General features: G+C 38.6%; 2 protein-coding genes across 13 annotated transcripts in view; both read right to left on the bottom strand.

Moving 5' to 3' along the window:
- kiaa1109 (KIAA1109 ortholog) overlaps positions 1–3,194 on the bottom strand; it is a 66,572-nt gene extending 63,378 nt beyond the window's left edge. For all 10 annotated transcript variants that reach the window (XM_044373938.1, XM_044373941.1, XM_044373944.1 and 7 more), the window contains exons 1-2: positions 3,044–3,194; positions 451–586 (exon numbers count right to left, since the gene is read on the bottom strand). In XM_044373938.1, coding sequence (XP_044229873.1) covers positions 451–556 — 106 coding nt within the window. In that variant the 5' untranslated portion in view covers positions 557–586; positions 3,044–3,194. The remainder of the gene's footprint in view (positions 1–450; positions 587–3,043) is intronic.
- A 3,710-nt stretch (positions 3,195–6,904) lies between these two features.
- On the bottom strand, positions 6,905–22,424 carry c9orf72 (C9orf72-SMCR8 complex subunit). 3 transcript variants are annotated; one of them, XR_006407490.1, is made up of 11 exons: positions 22,241–22,424; positions 20,683–21,181; positions 19,467–19,562; positions 18,463–18,527; positions 17,836–17,908; positions 16,867–16,983; positions 15,840–16,075; positions 15,662–15,719; positions 14,213–14,322; positions 13,596–13,794; positions 8,157–8,244 (listed from the first exon to the last, which is right to left on the bottom strand). XR_006407490.1 is itself a non-coding variant. In XM_044375682.1 (10 exons), exons 2-10 carry the CDS (start codon positions 21,127–21,129, stop codon positions 8,058–8,060), a joined length of 1,389 nt encoding a protein of 462 aa, XP_044231617.1. In that variant the 5' UTR covers positions 21,130–21,181; positions 22,241–22,423; the 3' UTR covers positions 6,905–8,057. The 3 variants fall into 3 exon arrangements, 2 of the variants coding, with proteins under 2 accessions (XP_044231617.1, XP_044231618.1); XM_044375682.1 differs by lacking the exon at positions 13,596–13,794 and having other exon boundaries at positions 6,905–8,244; positions 22,241–22,423; XM_044375683.1 differs by lacking the exon at positions 13,596–13,794 and having other exon boundaries at positions 6,905–8,244; positions 20,683–21,157; positions 22,241–22,423.
- Positions 22,425–23,886: the final 1,462 nt, after the last annotated feature.

The raw sequence follows: 23,886 nt of genomic DNA, 5'->3' as shown, positions 1-23,886 counted from the left end.
AAACTATAACCAAAAATGTTTTCATCACTTTTTACAGAGTGTAGCAATGCAGATGGATTTAACACAGTAACTGTTTACTCTTCCAAATCTGGGCTAACAGCTGGGTTTTACTGCAGCACTAAAAGCTTTATCTGATTTTTTTTTTTCCTTTTCCCCAAAAGAGTTATTTTCAAGTTGAAGATGTTGTAGTCATACAGAAAAAAAGGCAACTTCCTGTAAAACATGAAATATCATCGGCCTACCGAGAGCTACACCAGGACTATGCAATAATTGTAAAACTATTATTTAACATACTTTAATGAGACCAAAAGAAGATATGATATCAAACTAAAATGCGACTTGATCTAGTGTTGACAGCTCTGTGCTTTACATATGAAAAGTTACGTAAAGTCTAAGAAAAATCAATCATTGATGTGGATATTTCTTACAGTACAGATGCAGACCACTCACCCACAAGTAGCCAGATGAAGTTGGAGTTGTGCTTGGTGAGAAAGTCATCCAGGTCACCGAAGCTGGGGAAGGTGCTTTCATTGTTTTTGGAACCAGGCCCATCCATGGCTACAGGCTCTCAGTCTGATGTCTAAAACTAAAAGAGTTCAACTCAAGATTATTTCAAATGGCGCAGGAATAAACTCATATAAATAAACAAACAAAACAAACAGAATTGAAGGAAAATTAAAAGACAGAAACTGGGTTCTTATGAAAATTGTGGCAGATGGAATTACAAGGCACAAATAAAAACAATTAAACCACTTTACTGTTGAAATGTCCGAGGAGACAAAAATTTTAAATAAACCGACTCACATGTATTCACAACAAAATTGAAAAGAATCAAAACAATTGTAAAATATGATGATTCTACACTATAAAAACAAAATGCAAGCTTCTTCTTGATAAAAGTGTTATTCTAATAAATGAAATGAGTTATATTTTCCCCAGGTAAAATATGTCTTAAAATCATAAATTAAATGAACACAAGAAAATTATTAGTTGAAATAAAGAAAATTAGATATAATTTACACATCAAATGGCCAACAAATGTTGATATGAAGTAGACTAATAATGCTCTACCCCGATCCACTGACAACTGACTCAAGTCTTACACTTTTATTTTTAATTTAAGAAAAGAGACTATGCTGTATGGTCGGGGCTGACTGAACCTGCTCACTATAACAATTTGATGGATCACTTCACTACACATTCCAAACTTTAAAAAAAAATGCTTGCTATGCATAACGCAACACGTGACCATGGTTAGTTACATACCTAGTTACCCTGACCTGCAACTACTTTGCATGTCATGAAGACATTGGCTGTTTCGTGACGTGGACTTTGCTTCTTACAAGGATTACTTTATTCTGTCTGTTTGTGGCAGGGTATTGGCGGAAGGAGGTTGCAAATGCGTGTGTGTATGTGTGGCAACAAGTGTTTACTGTGTGAATCCAGTCAGCCCATGCTTAGGAGTCAAAAGCTTGAATGCTGTTACACACAAAAAGACTCACACACACAAACACAAACACAAATCCTCGACTAATCCACCTTAAATGACGTTGGCTGTAAAACCACAGTGAGCAAACCCAGCTTACAGAAAACGCAGTGTTTCTTAATCTCTCTTTTTGACAGGTACTTCATTTTAGGAAACAGACAAACATTATCTGTTATATTTGACATTTTGTACTTAAACAGAAGATCTGGATCTCACCTAATACTTAACATCAGCTACCTGCCAGATGCTAATCCAATTCTGGCTGTGACAGTTGTGTTTGTTTACTACAAAAAGCTGAATTAGGCACTAAAACAGTGTCAGTATGAGATTTTGAAATCACAGTTACCTCACCTAAATGTACCCTGAATGTATGTTTATATCTCTTATACACTACCTAGCTGTGATTCAGTCCATCTGAACGGATCACAGCACAGATATTACTGAAAGGCAAGTTCAGATTTGAGAAGTATGTTTCTTGAGTTATGAGATATGAGCACAGATTATGCTGCCAATCCCAGAAAGATCAGTGACTCATAACAGTTACAGAAACCAGGGTGTTTTCAGTTTTGGTTTGAAGTGTTTACATTAGTACAGGAGGGAAGGTTACTATCAAATACAGAAATTATCTTTAACTTTTTAGCTACCAGAGGTGTACCCAAACACATACACTGTACACATCAGACAGTGCCCATCAACAAACAAAATCAGAGGACATCTGAGTAACTGTTTAATAGTTAAGACTATTCATGTAATGCTGTTGTCGTTGCTCTTGGTGTATTCATGTTCAAAACAACATAGCAGAAGTAGCTGAATATACAAGAAATGATTATTATGGTGTAATAATGATGTCTGGCTGATTTCATTGTGCTCACAGTACCAAACTGCATTGGAAATTTGACCAAATCTGACCTTGCTTATCAGCAAAACAAACACCTTGTTGAATACACAAGGTGTTTAAACTCATACCTAACATACACTCATACCTAACATTTCATCCAAATAGCTTTCGGTGGTGTTTGGATGTTGTATTTTGCTTAAACACGACGACCATGATGATGATGACAAGGAGTCATTAATAACATCACCCGAAACAACAGAACAGCAACTCATCGAGGCTACTTGGTTGTTTTTTAGTTTTGTTTACACACTAGTTACAATCATCGAATGAGTTTTCCATCATTATAAATAGGTTAAGATTAAGTTCAACTCGACCCGGCGTATACAAATTGCTAAATTAACAATGCACTCGACTTCAGACGTAACCTGTAACCCCGAACCATACCTGGAACCAGCCATACACCTTGCTAATCCCAAGTCTTGAATAATTTCCAGAGCATTGTCCTCAACACCTTTTACAACGTTACAACTAAATACTGCTTCGTCAAGCATAGCCAGCCTCTTAGCTAATGCCGTTTTAGCTTGTGGATAATGCAGTTAACCGCTAAATATCATAACGTTAGCCCCAAGGCTAGCTAGCTAATGACAGCAGGCCGCGCCCTATAACTTCTCCTTTTTAAAATTGTGAAAACAAGTCACTTAATGATAGTAAAATACTACCTCGATGCCCTCGGGAAAGCATGTGGTTTCATCTTTGCTCCAGTTGTCCAGGAGTTGCTGTCCTTTTGTCGTGTCAGACATGGGGATAGCTAGCATCCTCTGTTGAATATTTACCTGGCAGACGGCCAGTTAACATCTCTTCCTGTTGTGACGAGGGCAGTCTTAAAATCAACCAATAGGAAAAATGGCAAGTCAGAAACTGACCAATTAGAGGAAAGCGTGAGGTCACGCACACTCTTGACAGACAGTTTTTTCTACCTATCTCTAAGAATGTTTTTATAGCAGTGTAGTGGGATTTGAGTGGCGCTGTTTTGATGCTGAGTCGGTTCAGTTCTGTTAAAACCTCAGCAGGAACATTTGCCCCAGAAACGTGTTATTCTATATTTATTAGTTTTCCAGAGTAGGCTATGTAATAATAATGATGATGATGATGATGATAATAATAATAATAATAATAATAATAATACATTTAATGTGCATTATTATAAACAGCATAAAGAAAATAATAATGATAAGAGTTGAGATGAAAGAGCTTTCCGGAATAGATAGATTTTTAGGCTTTTTTTTTTTTTTTTTAAAGAGTCTAGGGTCTGTGCTGTCTCAGATAGTTAGGAATGCTGTTTCACAAGCGTGGTGCAGCAGAACAGAAGACTAGATCCCCCACGGTGCGGAGCTCAGTTATGGGGGCCTGGAGGAGCAAGCTGCTGGCAGATCTGAGGGTGCTGGTGGAGGTTTGGGGTATGATCAGTTCCTGTATGTAGGGAGATGCATGAAGGATTTGTATGTGAGTAGCAGGACTTTGTAGTCAATCCTGAAGGAGACAGGGAGCCAGTGCAATGAAAGCAGAATTGGTATTATATGTGCGTGTTTTCACAAACTCATCAGGATCCTGGCAGCGCTGTTCTGAATGTAGTGGAGCTTCTGGATGCTCCTGCCAGGGATCTCTGAGAAGAGGGCATTGCAGCAGTCCAGTCTTGAGGAGATAAAGGCATGGACAAGTTTCTCTGCATCTTCATCAGTTAGAGAGATGATAGAAAGATATAATACACAACCAAAAACAACTGAAATATAAAAATGGATATGACAAAAAGTATAGTACAGTCAAACATATTTTTTCACACACTCACACATCATATACACTTAAAATAAGAGCAACTAAACATAAAACTTAAACTTCTATTCCTAAGGTGAAGAATGGCTATTTTGAAATAAAATAAATATCTCATTTGTATGTAGCTTTGGACAAAAGTGCCTGCAACATGAATAAATGCAAATGTAAATAGATTTACCCAGAAGGGAGATCAAGGTTTTTTATTCTACATAAACCAAGAAGAAATCCATATTCTGAGGAATTTCTCAGTGGAGCCTTTCAATTTGTACTGTGTTCTTCCAAAAATGCTGAAACCTTTCCCCTATTAACAACATATTATGAGGAGGGGTTGTAATTTTCAATGTGAATCTATCTGAGTAGTAGTACAGTAACAACTTAACGACTAAATAAAGCCTATCCAAGAGAAGTCTCAGAGTGATCTCTCTTGTCATCATATTGAAAAAGAAAGTGTAACAAGCTAATGAAACCAACGCTTTATATTGTGTTTCTCATTCTACTGCCTAAATTATTTTAAATCTGAATTTGAAGTTCTTGCAAAACAAATAGTATCTGACAATATTTTGTTATGTTTGCAACACTTTCCCACTGATTTCCATCAGGCTAGTCCCGTTTTAAAGCATTTTATTCAAAAGAATTATAACAACAACTCTTTTGCTGCCATGCTCATCCATTCATTTTGGACATTTTCAATCCTATATGTTGATGAAGATTTGTCTGTTTGTATGTTTGTCTTATGCTCTGAGTCTGTTAAAACCAGACTCACACTGAATGCCTGTACAAAATGTTGTCCCAATTCATCCGGTGGGTGCTGAGATATTTCACAGGATAAATAAAAACTTTGACCTTCTGGTAGTTCTACAGGAAAAGTCAGGTGGTCACCAAAGTCAGAGGGATCCTCTGGGAACCATGAATCTCAACATTTCATGGTAATTCATTCAAAAGTTGCTGAGAATGCAGATTTCAGCTTAGACCAAAGCAATGGATTGAACAATTGGCTAATATTGCAAAAAAATGTCACACATACAGTATATGAGACAAAAAATATATGTTGTGTTTGTCAACATAGGCGTTACTTTCAAAGCTGCTTTCTCTATTAATGTGAGCCATTCCTGTGATCAACTTCATCTCTGCTATTATTACGTCAATATTCAGCTGCTTCAATAGACTGCTGAATTGCTCATTTTGTAATCGATAAAGTGGTTTGAATGTTAAACTAGCTGGAAACTGTTATCTTATGGCTAGGGGTCCAAAAGGAAAGAATTCAAGCAAGCATTTGATTTCCTTTTCTTTTCAAAAAACAAGCTAATATCAAAGTACCAGAAAACATTTTCGGTTCCAACATCGTCTGTGTTATCTCTAAGAATTGCCATAACTCTAGGGTACTGCAACAGACGGTTGTCATGTGCCCCTCCAGTCACAACAACAAAGCCTCCCCAAAGCAGACGTAGGAGTTGTTTTACTGAAAAGGTGCCAGACATCAGGCTCAAAGCTTTTCCCTGCCAATCAAGCCTCCCCCTCAAGACCAACCTATTTGGGTTGTGGCTTAAAAAGAAACTATATCTCACATGAATTCTTTTTCTTGTCCTTTGAATGTTATTTCATCTTAATTCCTGAAGGAGGTCCTTGGTTGCAACACATATTCTATTAGTAATTAAAGGCTCCTTCACTTTTTAAAAAAAAAAAATATATGCAGCAGTTCAAGGCCCTCTAGAGGACACCTAATTATAATTTTCTTGCTTGAGGCAGCTTTAGACAGACTACGATCTTCAAGCTGCCTTTTTTTTCTCCCCATCCAGCGGTTTAAAGAAAGCAGTTTACTCATAGATTATATTATTTATGAATAACCACATCTTGGAGAAACTGCGGTCAGGTTTTGAAGGTGTCCATAGTTCATGAACCACTTCAGTTAAAGATTGTAATTACTGCTGCCTCACTAATAAATTCAGTGTTTCGCTATATTATTTTAAAATTTAATAGTCTGGCCTCAATGCTATTTTAATGTTATTTAATGTTATTCAGCTGCAGCATCTTGAAAAGGTGCTTCGAGTCACAGATACAGATCCCAAAGGGCTCTGATGCTTTTTATCTGATTGATTGATGTGATACATGGTGTACTCTCAGGGTTAATTTGATTCTGTTCGTTGAATGTCTAAATATCTGCAGTAAGAGAAAAAAAATAAGGAAAAAATATACATTTGGCACACTCAGCTCCATTAACCTTGTACATCTGGTTATATAGTTGGTTAGCCATTTGCCAGTAGGAATCAGAGAGTTATGTTTGAAGGTTTCCGTTTCCATCAGCAATGCAGTAAATCCTGTTGTGAATTAAAGACCAGACTTAGGAAAAAGTACATTTTAATAAATATAATAAATAAAGACTGCTGGAATTAAAAATGACCAGCAATACACTCTAAACTTTCATGGTCAGACTATAAATTTTGTCTGTATTTAGTCATATCATTATTCATTTCACAATGTCTTACTCATTCATCTATTATTGAACACATTAAGTCCCCGTTTGACTTGTGAGTCCTGTATTTTGAGTCAGGGCTTAGCTTAATATCTGGAGGTCATTAAATCTTTATCATCAGGGCTCTTCTGCTTTGGATCTTGCACTCTGAGAAGCTTTCACATCATCATTTTCTCCAAAATCAATCCTTACTTCATTGTTATTCAGCTTACTTTAATTCATGAGTGACATTTTTATCAATTCCAAAGCACATAACAATAAAGTGTAAAAGATGATATACTAAGCTGGTTATTACTCTTTATTGTTCTTTGCCCAATATGCACAAGTTGATGTAAATTAGACAAAATCCTCTGTTAAAACAAAGTAAGCAATAAAGTAGAAAAGAAAGGGAGCACAGTGGATAAATGTAGAAAAGAGAACACGCCTGTCATTTGATGCATTGTTCTATATTCAATCAAACTGTCTGTAAACAGTAAAAATGTACATATAGCACAAACTCATCAACTCCACATATTACAATGTCAAAACAAATAGTATTTTTGGCCACAATTCTCAAAGCAAATAAACTAAATGACTTGACTTTAACACCACGGAAAAGTTATGTTTGCTGTAAAGCTGGATTATCCTAACGACAAATAGCTGCATCATTGCTGTGGGAGGAAGGAAAAAAAAAAAAAAAAAAAAAATCTGTGCAAATCCATTTTACGCACAGCTGGGTAAATGCATTTAATGACACTCACTGTCAGCTACAAACACAGGTCTGCTTTGTCAGGAGGGATTGTGATAAGATTTCATTTACAGTGCTTTTGTCCTTTTTCCTTTAATGAAATCTCCGTGCTTTATGACTACTCACAACCTTTTAGTTGCAGCGTAGTGCAACATTCACGTTCAGCACACACGTTCCTTAATTGAATTTTTGAAAAGGTTAATCCACAAGTTCAAAAGATTCAAAAGGCCAACTGAGATCGTTGTATAACACGGGCAGTGAAGAAACTAATAACACGTTATAATAAATAGAAATTTAAATTAAATTGCAAACATCCAGGTGGGCACCTCAGCCAATTTTAACACCATAAATGAGTACAGACCCTCTATGAACAGAAGGCATAAAATAATTCAAGTCTTCTAAAAACATTAAAATCATATCATACTTACAGTTGATCAAGGCAATATATCAAAACTTTAATTCTGATGGCTCATAACAGCAGTGACAATCAGTCTTTGAAATCATGCCTTGTATTGATAAAGACACACACACAAAAAAAGGCAAAATGTTCTTTTCATTTCAGCCAAGCAGAAACAAATGCTCAGGCTAATAATGGTAGTCTTGTATGAAGAGTACACTGGTGCATACATTCATGTAACGATAAAACAAACCAAAAACAACACAACATAAATGTCTGTTTCCTTCCGTGACATAGTGCAGAACAGAGTCAGAAGCTCATTAACACGTCTCGCTCCTGCATGCTGGTGTAGAACGGCTTCCCGAACACGAACGAGTGCAGTCCTGCCCTCAGCTTCTCAGCGAAGGCCATTACAATGTTCAGGTCTCCTTCCACCGTCAGATCCAGGTCTGTCTTTAAATTACGCAAGGATCGAAATGGCTTCTTCCCTTTTTGCCTGTGAAAGCAGGAGGGGAGACACCGTGGTGTTACTGTTAACAACCGACAATACCCAGGGTCAGAGGCTTTGCATTAACATCTAGTTGGGTTGCAGCTGTGCACAGGAATGCCATGCCACGATGAATTATGTATGCTGCTACAGGACGGCAACTGAGCATAAACAATCTTGTCAAAGCACCTGTAAAATAGCATGCCCTTAGACCTCGGGCTGTTACTGTAGCAACACCATAACCAAGACCGCTTTAATGCCTTCGTACGCAAACACAAATAATGGTTTTGTTTGTGTGGTTAGTGTTGTCTCGGGAGTGAGATATGTTCAGACATTTCCTGAGTTCAGGAACAAATGAAATTCTAAATAACATCTTTGAAACCCTTTTATGTATCAGGAGAAAAAATTCAATAAGAGCAATATGTGCAAAATCATGGTGACATTTCCTGCAACGTTTAGTCAGAAAAATCAGTTATATAAGAACGAGTATTTGCTGCTTTTCTTTGTCTTATATGACAATAAACATCAAAAGAAGAAATTTGATGACATCGCCCTGTGACAGGCATTCTTCTGATTTTATAGGCCAATTGATTAGATCAGACAACAGTCAGTGGATTAATCAATAATGACAACAGTTAGTTAGTTAGTTGAAGGCCTATTCTATATCATAATTTACATGAATTAGTAAATGATTGCATATGATATTTTAGCATGTCTGATGTGTTGGTTGTATGGCAGAATGCACCAAACTGTTTTTCTGTATTTACTTTCCTTCTTAATTGTCAAATATGTATAAGCATATACTGCATAATTTAAAGAAATGTCTTCTATCTGAACTTAAAAGTAAACTTATAAATAAATATCAGTGTCCAATAACAACTGTTCCTAGACACATGAAAGTTTTAAATGGAGACTGCATTTGGCAATATGAGTGACTCCTTTCACATTACACATTTCATTAAGTTTTACTATAAAAAATATTGATTAGTGCAGCTTTAAAACTTGATATGGTGACACAAAATAAAAGTTGAGTTTCAAAAAACGGGATAAAAAAAAAAATTAGATTAAGCCAACTTTCTTGTATGTGTCAGAAGCATTTTTCTGCACACAGACTTGTTTACATTTACTGATGCAACTATTCAACCACTTTCAGTAACTCCGGTGTCTGATGTAGTGCTGTGCCATCCAGTTTCTATTATGCAGTGTCAAGATGCATTCGCTTTAGAGTTGAAATGGCCTTAAAAAGGTCTTTAAAATAGAACATCTACATTAAACGCCTCAGAGCAAGTGTACCAGGACATTGATAGTGAATACTAGTTACAGGACCAGAGGTTACAAATATTCCTGGATGCTGAAATGCTTATGTACAATAGAGAAGCATTTGATAAAGAGTTCAAATGTCTCCTATAAACAAAATAAAAGCATGTTCATGTAGAACTAGAGGAATCAACAGGGAGTGGGAAGGTCATTTCACTACTGGGGAGCACAGAAGGAGATGAGTCAAGCCCAGATGGAGCGATGACCAGGTCGCCACAGGGAGGGTGGGATGAAAAAATTTGGGTAAGCTGAAGACAATGGAGGACCGCAGCGCCTCAGATGAATTGAAAGGGCTTAAGAAGGTGCTTATGGAGCCGAGCCAGGAGGTGGTTACTGTAACCCTGATGGGATGAGAGCGTGACTAGAGATACAATTATTTCTAGTTCTTCTTTTTACAAGGAACTGAAAAGCTCCCCGGAGAGGTGGGTAATTCGATGCGTTTAGTAGTGTAAAGCTACAGTGCTGGTTTTTCTAACATGTATTATTGTTAAATGAATGTTCTGTTAACTGCCTAAATGAAAGACTCATTAATGCAAAGTCTGGTGTGGGGCCATCAAAAGCCACCAGGTCACCTTGCAACGTGGCATTCAGTCTCATTTCTGTGCCTGAGGGCTGAGCAGAGGAAGGAGAATTTCTTGTCAGTGATAAAATGGTGATCAGAAAACCATAATTCAGGGCATTTTCAGACCAATACTTTGCTTTGGTCCGAATCAGTGGATGAGTTGCTACTTTGTTGCGTTTTCCCTTTGGTTTGGTTTGATTTCACACTGCAAAATTTCAAGTGAACTAAAATGTATCAACAAAAACCACGAGGGAGCTGTCAATCCGTGGTCAGAAATCTCGTGGGGTTGGCAGGGGGAGAAAGGTTGTTTTTCTTCGGGGATAGTTATCCAAAATGGATCATCAGCAGAATTGATATTTCTTCATAATTGCGGTCATCGTTTGGGCGATATACCAAGCCACGATATGTGAGCAGAATGGCACATTTGAACGCACTTCAAGGTAACGTCTAGAAAACGATGAGTGTGAAGACGTGCTGCCCTCAGTGGGCTGAAGAGAAGGGAGTATAATGCACAGTGCAGCTGGCTACAGGAGCTGGTTTAATCCAAAGAATATGCAATGCTTCCTGCAGTTGCATCAAATCTAGGTTGGACCATGTTCATAATACAACCTGACCATACCAGGACCAAGACCACCACTTCAACAAGATCTCGGTCCAGTTGGTCTGCACTCGATCGCTGTGTGCTAGTGATGCGTGGATCATAGTTATATCCACGGGCACCGCAGTTCATCCACAGATCGGATGGACTGGGTTATAAAAATGAACATTCTGATTAATAGCGGATGGGTTACGAGTGGGTGAAATAATAAATCATTAATGATGAAAATATTAATTACATTCTTTAAAATGTAAACATATTTTAAACTTCATTATCCCACCACAGCACAAGAGATAAGCGCGTCGCCCCATTAAGAGACGCTGTGCGCGTTTTTGCATGAGGCCCAGTGGCGTAACTTTACTGATTTAAATCTCCAGACACGCTGACAGGATCAGTCAGGATCTAATGTTAATTAATGTTCTTTGTTATTCTCCACATCCAAAAGGTCATATACAGTTCCAGGTTCATACAGTGAAATTGTTTGGAGTAAAGCAGCTGTCCTTCTGATAAATCCTGAGCTCCATCAGAGCTGTCTAAAAAAAATATTTCAGAAGCTAAAAGCTTAATTCTGTTTCCCCTGGAGAGTTTCCTCTGTCCTGTCAAGTTTATAACTATATTTTATAGTTTTGCTGCTTAAATGTCCCAGGATATTTGCAGCAGTGACATTACTGCGTGTATGGAAACATTTACAATCACTGAAAGCAGCCTCTCTAATCTTCAAAGTAAATCGTTAAAGTTTGTGCTTCTCAACATAATTTAAAAGGCAATATAGCCTGCAGGGACTAGTAGAGGTGGAGTGAAATGTCCATGCAGGTGTAGGTCTCTAAATCGGAGAAAATAATTTGTTCAGGTGGGTGGTGGGTGGATGATTTATGCGTACATGTGGATTCGGATGACATCAGAGCCGATCCGCGCATCACTAAGTGCGTTCACACCTGCCCAAACGAACCTCACCGAGGGGGTAAACGCTCCAGGCTTCGATTCAACCAAACTAAACAAGGCAGGTGTGAAAACGCCCTTAGAGTTTTGATGATGAGGAGGAGGGACAACATCATCTCTGGCATCGCTAGTCTCTAAGAAGTTGAGCTGTGGTGACTGAAAAGGCTGTGGCACGTGCTTTACATCATTTTCAACACATTATTCACCAACCGCTGATGCCTTTCACACCCATAGGCATACTGTCATTCTGGGAGGATGCTGAGGATTCATCACCTTGTGCACCAGCTGCCTCTTCTCAGTTTCTCCCAACACCAATCACTCACATAAACCATAATTGGGAGCCTGATTTTCACATTTTGTTATATACTACTATATATGCAACTATACAGCAATGAATAAGAAGAAACTGTTACTAGGGTACCAGTTTCTTCTTGTTTATTGATTGTTTTGTCTGACCGACAGTCTAAAACCAAATGTATGAATCTTACAAAGACATAAAACAGGGAAAAGTATCCAATCCTCATATTTGAAAAGCCAGAACGAGCAAATGTTCAGCATCCTTGCTTGATAAATGACTACCGTTTAATCAGTTATCAATATTATTAATTTTACAAGCCTAATTCTGCTTTGCATAGCTTCAGTGGTGCCACGGGGGTGCTACATTTATACAGTCCTTTGCTCTTGTTTGAACTGTGTAACTTGTATTCATTATTAGTTCACCATTTCACACTTTCCGTTTCCTGTGCATGTAAAGCCTGATACACTAAGTAGATAAGGTCTGCAACAGCACTGATGCAAAAAAAACCCCAAAAAAACCACAAAGTAGTCTTTGCAAATCCATTTAGCTGGTTGTAAACTGAAGGACAGATTTTTGTTCTTCTCACCACATACATATACATGAAGAGGTCTGTCCCTTCTGAAGGACAGAGATGTTAGGGGAATATTGAAATTATTCAAATGTCTAAGCTGCAGAGAGCTTTAAACTTCCCCTCTGATTGTGTGAGATATTTAGCAATAAGATAAAGCATGTCACAACCTTTGAGTGTGAGAACAGGACTGCTATTTTTGGTGTCGCAGAGAAACGGAAAGGCAGATCATGACGATAGATTGCTGCTTGCTGTTAAGATTACTATAAAAATATGTAGTAGCTGCTACCTGCTCAGCAGCGCTGACGGACGGAAAGATACTCCACAAAATTAGAAAGAGGTGTTTTCCCTGAGTCTATTTTGTCACTGCTGTAATGTACGAAGGAACAAGTTAGACATTCTTATGTACATGGTTTAATAAAGACAAAAACATTCTTGTCCCATTAGGGCAGAATACCTCTCTACTGTAAGAATGTATAATGTCTATAATTCATAATGTAAAGCAGGAACAGATATCAGCAGACTTCATCCAAACACTACTGCAGATGATTTCACTGACTTACTGAGTTTGTGCATATGAATGAAGCTGGCAGCACTACTGTTTGCTCACACTGTTTTGGTCATGAGCAGTACAGTGAACATAATCCACCATAAAAATTCTGCCCAAAACCAAATAACTTGTCCTTTGGGAAAAAAAAGCACTCAGACCTAAAGAGTTCTTGTGAAATGCGTCACAGTCATACTCGTTCAGAACAGGGTGAAGGATGACTCATCTGAACATATGAGGTCTTTTAACTGTTCAGCAGAATGGTTCCTGCGTTCGTTGCACTACGTCTAACCTGCATTTTATTCCTGCAATGGTTTACTGACCATATATCGCGCTCTGTGTGTTTCTTGACACACAGCTGTTCATCTTGATAAAAGCGTCTGCTTTACGCCAGCAGTCAGCTGAATCAGAGTGACTGGTCTGTATTCCCATACGTTTCTAGCAAGTGCACAGACATCACAGGTGACTGTACGTCCTCTCTGCGTTCAAAAAAAAACATGTTTTTGTTTGGAACTCAGAGTGTGCGCTCACCCTGCACCTGTGTGTTCCTCTCCTGCAACCCCGCTGTCCATCTACCTAGCGGCTTTTGAGATTTGATTCAGCAGGGTCCTCTCCAAGGACTAACAGATGTTTCTCAAGTGGAGTTGGTGTTGTCAGTTCCCTATCATTCAGCGTGTTGTAATTTGTCCTTCTGAGCTAGCTCACTCCCTCACCCATATACACCAAAACCCTGGAGACATGACAAAATGCAGAAAAACACTGAGATGAGACATGTCTTCTACAACTTTAAAAAAAAAAAAAAAAGTGTGTTACATTAGGTCACAGATTTCATGGTGTTTGTGTCCTGTAGTGGTGGTGGTGGTAGTGGTGGTGGTGGTGGTGGTTTGGGGGTGGGGGGATAGTAGTGGTGATTGGTGGTGATGTCGCTATCAAAGCAAGGTCAGTGACTAAAATGCAAAGTCAAAGCAGAAGCAATAGCAGAAGGCAAAGAAGAAAAAAGTATTTTAAAACAGCCTGAAAGTGAATTAGCAGCTCTGGTAATTTGATTTTTCGACTCTCTCTGTGATGCTGGGTGTATGAGTGTGGAAGACTGTTGCCACACAGAAAGCCGTTATTTGAATTAAAGTCTTATTATTGACAGCTCTTACGTTTCGTCCTCGATGTATTTGAGCAGCGTGAGGGCCTTCCTGTGGAGCAGCAGCAGGAACTGGGCCAGGTAAGTGCTCCGCAGGGACAGACCCGGCTTCAGCATGAACACCTGGGTACGACACAGGATGTCAATTAGTAGTCCAGGCTACGACTCTGCTGGAAAAGGTTGGAATAATACACCCCCCTCTGCCCCCCCCCCCCCCACCTTTCTCTTTTGTGCTAACCTTGAGGAAGAAACATATTGCTGTTGTCATGAAAAAAAACTTGTAACCGCAACTCTGGGAGCACTTTCATGGGAACGGAGGATGGGTTGTTACCCTTGGGAATGAATCCTGCTGCTTTGTATCTATGGGATCTACAGACTTCATCAGTGCGATGGGAGCACGTCATTCAAATGTTTGCAGTAGCCAGGTACAAGTCCTGGTCTGTGTTCAATAGCAAGGTGCTTCAAATGAAATATGACTTATGAATTTGCCACTTTCGACTTCACAACACTACACTGTGTTAAAAAAACATACAAACAGGTTTGTCTTAGAAACACCAGATTCACTTCTACTTGATGATTTCATATTCTTGATTTTGCAGTGCCCTTAACAAGCAGTAAAAACAGCTGAAAGAATCGGCACTTGGAATTAACAATTTATACGTCGTTTGAAAGCAGAAAGCGTCATGATGCTCTCTGTGTAAACCATTTAAGAACATAATATCACTGCAACAACATTTCGTAACAGGAATGCATACAAACAGAACAGTAAAGTAAAGACCGTAGGCAAGATTTTTTTCATCATGTTGTTGCTTCTGTAAATTTGTAGAATAAATTTGGTGAACTTTGTCTTTTTTTTTTTTTTTTTATGAACTCAAAACATTTAACTTCCAGAAGAGACCAGGTTTACAACTGTGATCAAAACGGATCAAGAACTGTAACTGTTTTATCTTGGGTATCATTTTCAGGCATGACTTGACTAGAAACCAGCTACACACCTCCCACAGAACACAGCAGGTATGAAAGGAGCATGTTAGAGAGTTCATTTTTAGCAATTTTCATTTTCCTAACTGACATCATATCACTGTGAGCCATCCAAGAAAGATGATTGAAAAACTGGCCTCCAAAACCTGGAACATGATTAATTTAAACAATTATCAGAGTAATATTGTGGTTTGGTAATTTATGCTGTACAATGTGTTGCAACATAGTATTTGGCTCAAAGTACAATTAGTTATGATTTCATAATTACTGATATATTCTTGTTTCTGGGTATTTTTATTTTGGATGATTGTCATTTCATTGTTGTTTCATAGTATACTGAATATGGTTCTTCCTCCTTTTATGGTTATAGCTTTTCTTTTATTGATGTATTCATATTTGTCTTTGATTAGGGATGTTTTTTTTCCCGTTTTTATGCAAACAATAAAGAATAATATGGCAAGGAGTGTTGCTATATTCTTACCTCATCTATAAATGACTTCACCAAAGTGTCTTTATGCATGACGTCTTGAAATATATTCCTAAGAAGAAAGGCAAGGTGGTTATGATATTGGCATTGGGAAATTTTCTGTAATATATAAGAAAATAAAAGTAAGATATTAGAATATGTTTGTGTAACAGCAGATAAATACGTGGCTTACAGGTCAGGTGTGAAGGTTTCATCAGTGTGAATGACCGTGTCAGGCGGTATGTCCTCCTCGCTGTCTGTCTTCCAGAGCGTGCTTAGCTCAGACCGCATGTAGCGGCGCTGGTTGTACGTGTGTTCGTGGCACGGCGGCATCTGCTTGACCGTGTTGATGTCGACGTCGATGTGCGTGGTCGGGTAAGGCGAGTAGAGAACCTGGCGGAAGGGCAGGACGAAACTGCCTGTGGAGTCCTGAGAATGAAAAAAAAAGGGGGGGGGGGGCGCCCATATTGAAAATATATTGTTGTGATGTGTAAGGGCATGTTCATTTCGTTCTGCTTAGTGTGTACAAAACAAAACTTCTTCTATCCCTGTTAAAAAAAAGCAAATGGCATTATGTACACTAAAATAACAACAACAGGGAGTCCATTGCTTACAAGTTGTGAGATATATTAGAACTTCTGATGCTGATATGTAAACATATATATGGCAAAAGAAGCTGACAAAAATAATTTCCCTTTTTGCAAGCAGTGAGTTTTGTCTCGTCTCCTTGTTGTTTCTCCCTGGGCCAGTCTCTTTTATTTCTGCGCTTTAAGTTGGAAATATATAAGAGGATCCTGCAGGCGCTGTCGAAAACTAGAAGCTCCACAAAACAGCCAGTGTGTACATTACTGACTCTTTACGACTGAACTAACAAGCTGCTGTTCTCATTCTGTTCATGTTGAGTTAATGTATGTTCTGGTTATTTGAGTTAAAAAGAATAGAGCACATATTTACATACTGTATATGTTAATGTCTTGATTTGCATATTGCAGCTGTGTGGTTAAGAATAACAACAATATAAAGACAGCAAATAAAGCTACACGTATGAGATAAGATATGAAACGTAAGCAATATGGTAATGACAAATATCTCATCGTAACCATTTCATGTTAGAAATGAGGTCAGAGCAGAACGAGACCGGGCGACATCAAACAAGCAGGCGAAACAGAACGATAACCAGGCTCTAATTCAAATCACAGTGTATAATGAGAGGTGGTTACCTTGAGCAGACCCTGAACAAACAGGCCTGTGTCGTATTTGAAGGAAGCGTCAGCCTTGCAGAGGCGAGAGCATTTCCTCTCAGCAGGGGTGAGGAAGAGGCAGAGTGTGCGGACAATCTGTATAAAGAAAAAAAAAAAAAGGATTTATCTATAAACAGAGTGACAGTTTAACTCTTAAACTGGAGAAGCCTTCAAAATCCAGTTTTTGATTATCTGCACAGTGTTTATGTAATTGATTCAGGTGAAGGAAAAACAGGTTTGGGAGTATTTTTGAGCACAATGGATAAAACTCAACATAACTGCAACTATTTAAGCAACAATGCTGTATTAGGTTTCCATTTTTAAAACATAGGCTGAAAATGTTTTTTTTTTTTTTTTATCTTGATTTTGTTGGTTGTTATATAAAAAAAGTGGTGAATTCTTGCACACTGTCAGCACAAAGTTTGTTCAAGAAGCTAAATTTTGGTCGAAGACCATCATCTAGCATTAGCCTTGAGGCTAGTTGTTAGATACAAATAAAAGTCTTGATTGAATTGTGGCTCAATTCAGTCCTCAAGCCCAAAACAAACTGAATTAAGGCTGTAAGATATTCATTGTTTGTAGCTGCTTCCTACTGTAATATTGATCTTTTGAACAAACAATACATGGTGTGCAATGCAATATCATATTTTTCCTTCTCAGTTACAATGTGTAGCCTCTGTCATTTCATTCAGATTTCTGCTCATTTTAAGTCATTTATATGCTTTCTCATATCACTTCTATCTTTTCGGAGACAGCCGCAACTGTAACTGTGCTCCCGAGCGCAGGGGGGCATTCGAAATACTAACGCAAGCAGTAGCAGACACTGAAAAAAGTGCATGCGTGGCTCATTAAACTTAAAACAACAGCGCAGCACACTTGTAAACATTTTAAATTATGCAGATGCATTACAAATTTGTCTGTGTGTAGCCACTAATCCGGTAAATTTACCTTGTTTACTTTCTCCGGGTTGCTTCCGACCACTATTGAACAGCCGCAAGTCTGGAGATGAGAGCTGATGGCCCTGAACCACAGAGACAAAGATGCAAATTAGAGCCAACTAGCTTCATTAGCATTACTGTAATTAATACTGACAGCTTGTAGGAGTAATGATTGAGACAGAGGAACTGTGTCCTGAGGACATTTAGGAGGCTTTACACATAATCCGTAAATTTACTCCAATCCTTATGGAGTTTGATCGTTTTTTGGCTTTTTGAATGTTAAACCGTCATTTGACTGGTCACAAAAAAATCTCACGTGATTTTAAATAATATACAGCTGGTCTGTTAAATCAGCTATAAATATTCTTTACCATCAAGTAAATAAATTCCAGTTCACAGATGCTTTATCATCTCCACAGGATGCTGAACTAATCCTGTTCAAGTCTGAGCAACTGGGAGCTTCATTGCCGAAATGAACTTTCCAAACTCTCGACACTAACAGCAATTTAGCTTTGGTCCTCTCTCTGGAGGAAACTTCAGCTAAGTGGAGAGCCATTACTCATCATTGGAAGGTTGATGGGTGTTAAATGGGCATTGTTCATCATCCGTCTCCGTTCGCCTGTACCAGAGTACTTACTTGTGGAGGAAATCCTCGTGGCAGCTGTCCCCGATGTCATCATCATTTAGCACCGTGTCTTTTATCTACTCAGCAGGAGCGAAACAAATGAGTCATTTTTAAAATTGGTCTTGACAAAGATACAGAAGTGATGATGGGCACACTTGCAGATACTGCGATGAAAATAAGATGCAATAAGATACACCATCGTGCAACAGAGCAGGAAACACAAGAAGGGTTCTGGGGAGCTTCTTCATGCTCCGTTTTTTTTTTGTTGCATTTGCATATTAGAGGGAACAAATGTGTTTAATCGCACTGGGAGGTAAACTAGGCAGAGAACATGGATAATTTAAACCTCTTGGAAATAGAGGCCATTTGAACAACTGAAACAGTGAAACAACTGAGATTTAGCAAAGTTGGAGACAAAGGCTTTGTTTAAAATTTTACATATTATATTCTAAAATTCTATCCGGTTCTTTTCAGCCAATCACTGCCACCATGATGTTTAGATGATAAATTATTAACTCTGCCTTCTAGTAGACTTAATGGAAAATTATTTATCGATAGAGCTGCAAGTCAGTTAATCCATTAGCTGATTGAACGCGAAGTAAAACAGCAACTTTACTCAATTAATTCAATTGTTTAATTAATTGTTAATGTTAATATTTTTCTTTTCTTGTTACATTAGTCATGCAGTCAGTGAAACACACATAGGTTATGTACATTACAGTGAGCTGAATATTTTGGGGTTTTGAACTGTTATTTGAACGAAACAAGACATCTGATGATGTCACCTTGTGCTACAGAATGATGAGGTACACCAAATGATTAATCGGGAAAATTATCGTTAGTTGCAGCTCTAAACAAAATCAATCCTAAATATTTCGTGCACCTAATTAGTAGAAAACCGAATTACGGTTTTCTACTTCTTTGCCAATACTGTTCATTATTAAAATATGAGAGGATGAGATGATGTGTGTGTGTGTGTGTGTGTGTGTGTGTGTGTGTGTGTGTGTGCTGCTCACATCTATATCCTCTGGTACACTGTGTGTCTTCATGGAGGCCAACAGCTCCATGATAGGGACAATCTCCAAACTCAGCACTGAGATGATGTTGTAGCCCTAAAAATCAAGCAAAGAGGAAATAGTGAACTAAAAGCACTGAAGAAATACTAAAACCAGTGAAATAATAATAAGAATTCTGGCTTTGACTGTGATCTCTAATCTATTGCTTAAAAGATATCAGATTTTAGGACACCAAACACTTTTTCAACACCTTACTTTGATAAATAGCCTATATATTTTTCTACAAAAACCTTATTTCATTTACTAAAAAGAAGCTAAAATATTCATATGGGAATTGTTAAACACAAGCAGACATATAAAAACTTTTCCTAAATTAAATACACACCAAATCAGACAAAACTGTGTTTCAAATCAAACGATGTGGGATCAAAGAATAATTAAACGAGATTAAAAGACTGAGCATACATTCAACGCCAGTTTTCAGCACTCATTGCTACAGATATTTTCTGGTTGCTTGCAAAAAGCACTACAGTTCAAGTCAGCGCTAGGGCCGGTTAGTGTTACTTGTTAGCTGTTAGCCGGCAAAATCAGTGCTCTGATATCAACAGTTTTAAAGCTGCCCAAACAGAGCACTAAGGATGCCAAAATAGGTGCACCAGGCAAAATTTTTTAAAAAAACAAACTACTAAAACCTCATTAATCAATTATCAATGGTTATGATTAACCTAATAATATAATTACTCTTGTCAAGAAGAACACACTGACAAGAGAAACACCGGTCACAAGGTAAAGCAAACCAACAGGAATGTGATGAATATATGTAAAACATATGAGATTGATAAACAGGGCACACACTGATTCAACCTTATATGACTGATCAGTATTGACGGAGTTAATTAAAAGTTGAAGCCTTTTCTCACTATGTGTTCATGTCATTTTGTCTACCCCTATTATAACCTGCTCACTAGCTTTCTCTGCAGGAGCTCTCACAGCTAATTAGCTAACTTACTCTTCTACGTTGGGAGACTGTAACTTTATTATTCTGCCAACGGTGTTGCAATCCATAATGAATAAAACAGAGGTGGATTACTAATACCCCTTTAAAATCAGGAATGGAAGCAGGAATAGGTAGGGTAACAATTTGCCTACTGCTATGTGGATACGAAGAGCGTCTAGGAGTGAGACGTCAAGGGAGCAGTGGGAGTATCAAGGTTACCTTCTGCATCCAGATGCGTCCCTTGCGGATAACGTGTTTTAGCCTCTCCACACAGATGGTGTGTAGAGGCAGGTAGAAGGCCAGCTCCGTCTGAGGCAGAATGATGGACAAGGCACACGTGTTCTTGTCCCCCTTCAGCTCGCCATCGAAGATGAGAGACACGATGATGACGCCCTTCTCTGCCAGGACAAAGAACTTCACGTCCACCGCGCCACACTCGGCGCTGCGCAGAATCTCCCCATTAAGTGTATGATTGGCCAAAAAGGTCACCTCTCCGTCGCTGAGGAACATCACCTGGTCGCCCTTTGGTACCCAAATGTGGCGCACACGTGGACCCAGGATGTTGTCCCAGTAGGCAAAGGTGGCAGCCAGCAGCGGGCATTCTCCCTCTACTGCTACCTCAGACTTCGCCACAGCTGGTGACTGAGGCGGACAGCCGGAAGACATTGGAGTGACTTGGAAACGTGACAGTCTTCTGAAAAGTGGAATGATGTTCAATCTGCATTGTAAATACAGAAAACAACACTACAATTTATGCTTCTAATAAAGTACACCATTATAAAAAAAAACAGGTTTCTAGCCATTGGTAAAAGTAGAACTTATCTTCAATCTCCAAAAGTTTATAAAGCTACTCATCTTACCAGCTACATACTGGAATTGTGTAGCTTTTCAGCTTGAACAGGACATATGAATAGAAATAACTCATCGTAACGGATCTAATAAGGTTTTCAGAGGAAATGAAAGTGATTTGTTTATGGGATGATCTTCGAGTCAGCTGACACTTCAAATGGCTTCTCTTCCTCTTCCAATGTCTAGTTTGACAAACATGAAACTAAAATGAACAAATGAATGTTTCCTGCAGGGATAAGAGAGTCACTGTTCTAATATGGGGCAATTTCATGCTTCACTAATTTTCATTAGAATACTGGAAGTTTACATCAAAGTCCACAATACTAATAGATTATGGCTAGTCTTGTGATATTCTGTTGGATTAGGTATACAAATCCAATAAAACTGCACTTTAGTTCAGTAATATTTCTCATTTTTTCCTTTCACGGCGATCCTGGCAGATGTTTAAACTGGAAGCAGGAGATCAGGCATATCAGACACTCATGTATAACGCTTAACACTATATTAAACTGCTGTTTGATGGGTTTTATATATATGTGTGTATGATTGTGCTGAATTGACCAGCAACTCCTGATAGTTAAATGTTTGTATTGTCGTGAAAGCAGTTAGCTGTGTATATCTGCAGACAAGCAATGCAAGTTAACATTGACAGTTTCTACAATAGATATTGGCGTGACAATTTTTATAAAAACAAGAACAGCACGTAAACAGGAGCAGCGTTACACCTCAGATTTAACTAAATAAATAGTATAAGCTAACTGACAATCACAGAGCAATGCCAATACCTGTATCGAACAGGAAGGAAATAACTTGCTGTCACTGATAGATAAATCAGTACTTTGTGGCACACTAACGCAGGCTTTTAAAACCATGCTAACTCGCTATGCTAAATCGCTCACTAGCGTTGGCCGACACCGCCACAACTCACCCGTTCTGTGTTTTAGATCCTAAGCCGTCACGTCAACGCGTTTCTAGAGGAAGACTTTCAAATCTTGCTGGAAAATCATCATTGCATTTCTCCTGTCACTCTCACAACATGAACGGGTGGTTAGCATTAACCAGCTGCAGTTTTTGTTGTCATCTACTTCCTAGTACGTCAGTATACGTCACCCGTTGATTGAGGTACACAGCGCCCTCTAGCGAACGAGGCGCGGTAGGGGGACAGTAGAAGTCAGTGATGTCATTTTTATTCAAGGTGCCCACCTGCACGAAATTGGTTATTTGAATTCATTTACATGAAGCCTGGTCTACAAATGAATGTATCTGCAGGCAAAACACTTTGTGTTTGCCTTTTCATTTTCTCTTGTGAGGAGGGTACTGTGGGTCTAAATGAATAGCGCCACACTTGACTCTTACAGACCTAATAGCTACTTTTTTCCCCTTTCCCCTTCAATCATACCACTGTAAATTACATTTACATGACATGTCTCCAGAGTACCTGGCCGTGGACATCCACTGGGAGAACTGTGTCGACAGATGTTAAAGTAATTATTATTTTCCCTGAGAATAGATATATCAGACATTTTCAGGTATATCAAGAATTTTATACACCTTTAATTCCAATTTTTCCTTAAGAATGAGCTCATCTATTCAAAAAAAAAAAAGAATTTCCCACTTTCTGACATCCATAGAGCAGAATATGTCAGGAACTGCGGTGGAGAAAAGGGTGTGTAATAGCAGTTACCCAGTCATCCTCTCCCGTTGCAGAAACTTCATTGAATTACTCTGGGACCACTAATACCTTCACACCTATTTACAGCACTATATATTCATCTACACACTGTATACACACTTGAGCTTAGACCTAATTCACAATATTATTCCTAATGGTCTCAGCAAGACACTAATGGGATGGCTGAAGCTGCTGGCTCTAAATGGCTCATCAGCAATTCAGGAGCAATTCAGTCTCTGAATTGCTGCAAACAAACACAATTACACTGAGAGTTGAAAAAGGTAGATGATTACTCAGATGTGCCACCATTCAAGACATTCTCAGTGGTGTCCTGTCAAAATTTTGAATCTTTTCTTCACTTTGGACCATAGCTGGTGTCCATTCTCCTAAGTCAGTCTGGCTGCTATTTACAATTTCTTCCAAGGCCTCTTGTGGGCTGTTGCAATCCATGACTGCAAATCTCACTAAAACTAGCAGTGTGGAGAGGCTACAAATACCAAGCAGCTGTCTTCTACAGGCTTCTGAGCCTTTTCTGTTCAGCAACTCCGCTCTCATGCTAAATCTGTATGTGAGCTTAATCATTTTTATAAACCTCCTTTACAGTATCTTCCTGTTGCACGATGACCCCCCTGAGGTAAACAGTTTGATGAGGTTGGGGCCACATTAGATCAATAGATCAGTTTATCTTTGCTGGCTCATGTCCACTTATGCTTTAGCTTCCCTTTAAGATCCCCTAAATTGTGTAGTAATTATTTTTTACTGGCGCTCTTTCCTCCACATACAAGCCAAAACACCTGTCATCCTAAAACTGAAAGATTTTTTACTCTTATTGCCAAAGTATAAACACTTAGTTCATGTGGCGACTGTATCATTCTCAGGCTAGACTAATTTTGTATCCAGAT

The sequence above is a fragment of the Thunnus albacares genome, chromosome 15 (assembly GCF_914725855.1).
Source record: "Thunnus albacares chromosome 15, fThuAlb1.1, whole genome shotgun sequence".
NCBI lineage: Eukaryota > Metazoa > Chordata > Actinopteri > Scombriformes > Scombridae > Thunnus > Thunnus albacares.
The sequence above is the reverse complement of the archived record's forward strand: the minus strand, read 5'-3'. Positions and strand labels throughout refer to the sequence as shown.

Excerpts from the sequence above, each read along its gene's own strand:
- c9orf72 (XM_044375682.1), bottom strand. The coding sequence starts at position 21,129 with ATGTCTTCCGGCTGTCCGCCTCAGTCACCAGCTGTGGCGAAGTCTGAG. Across the intron at positions 17,909-18,462 it reads CACGAGGATTTCCTCCACAA|GGCCATCAGCTCTCATCTCC; the intron begins GTAAGTACTCTG and ends TCTGTGGTTCAG. Across the intron at positions 16,076-16,866 it reads TTGTTCAGGGTCTGCTCAAG|GACTCCACAGGCAGTTTCGT; the intron begins GTAACCACCTCT and ends TTTCATTCTCAG.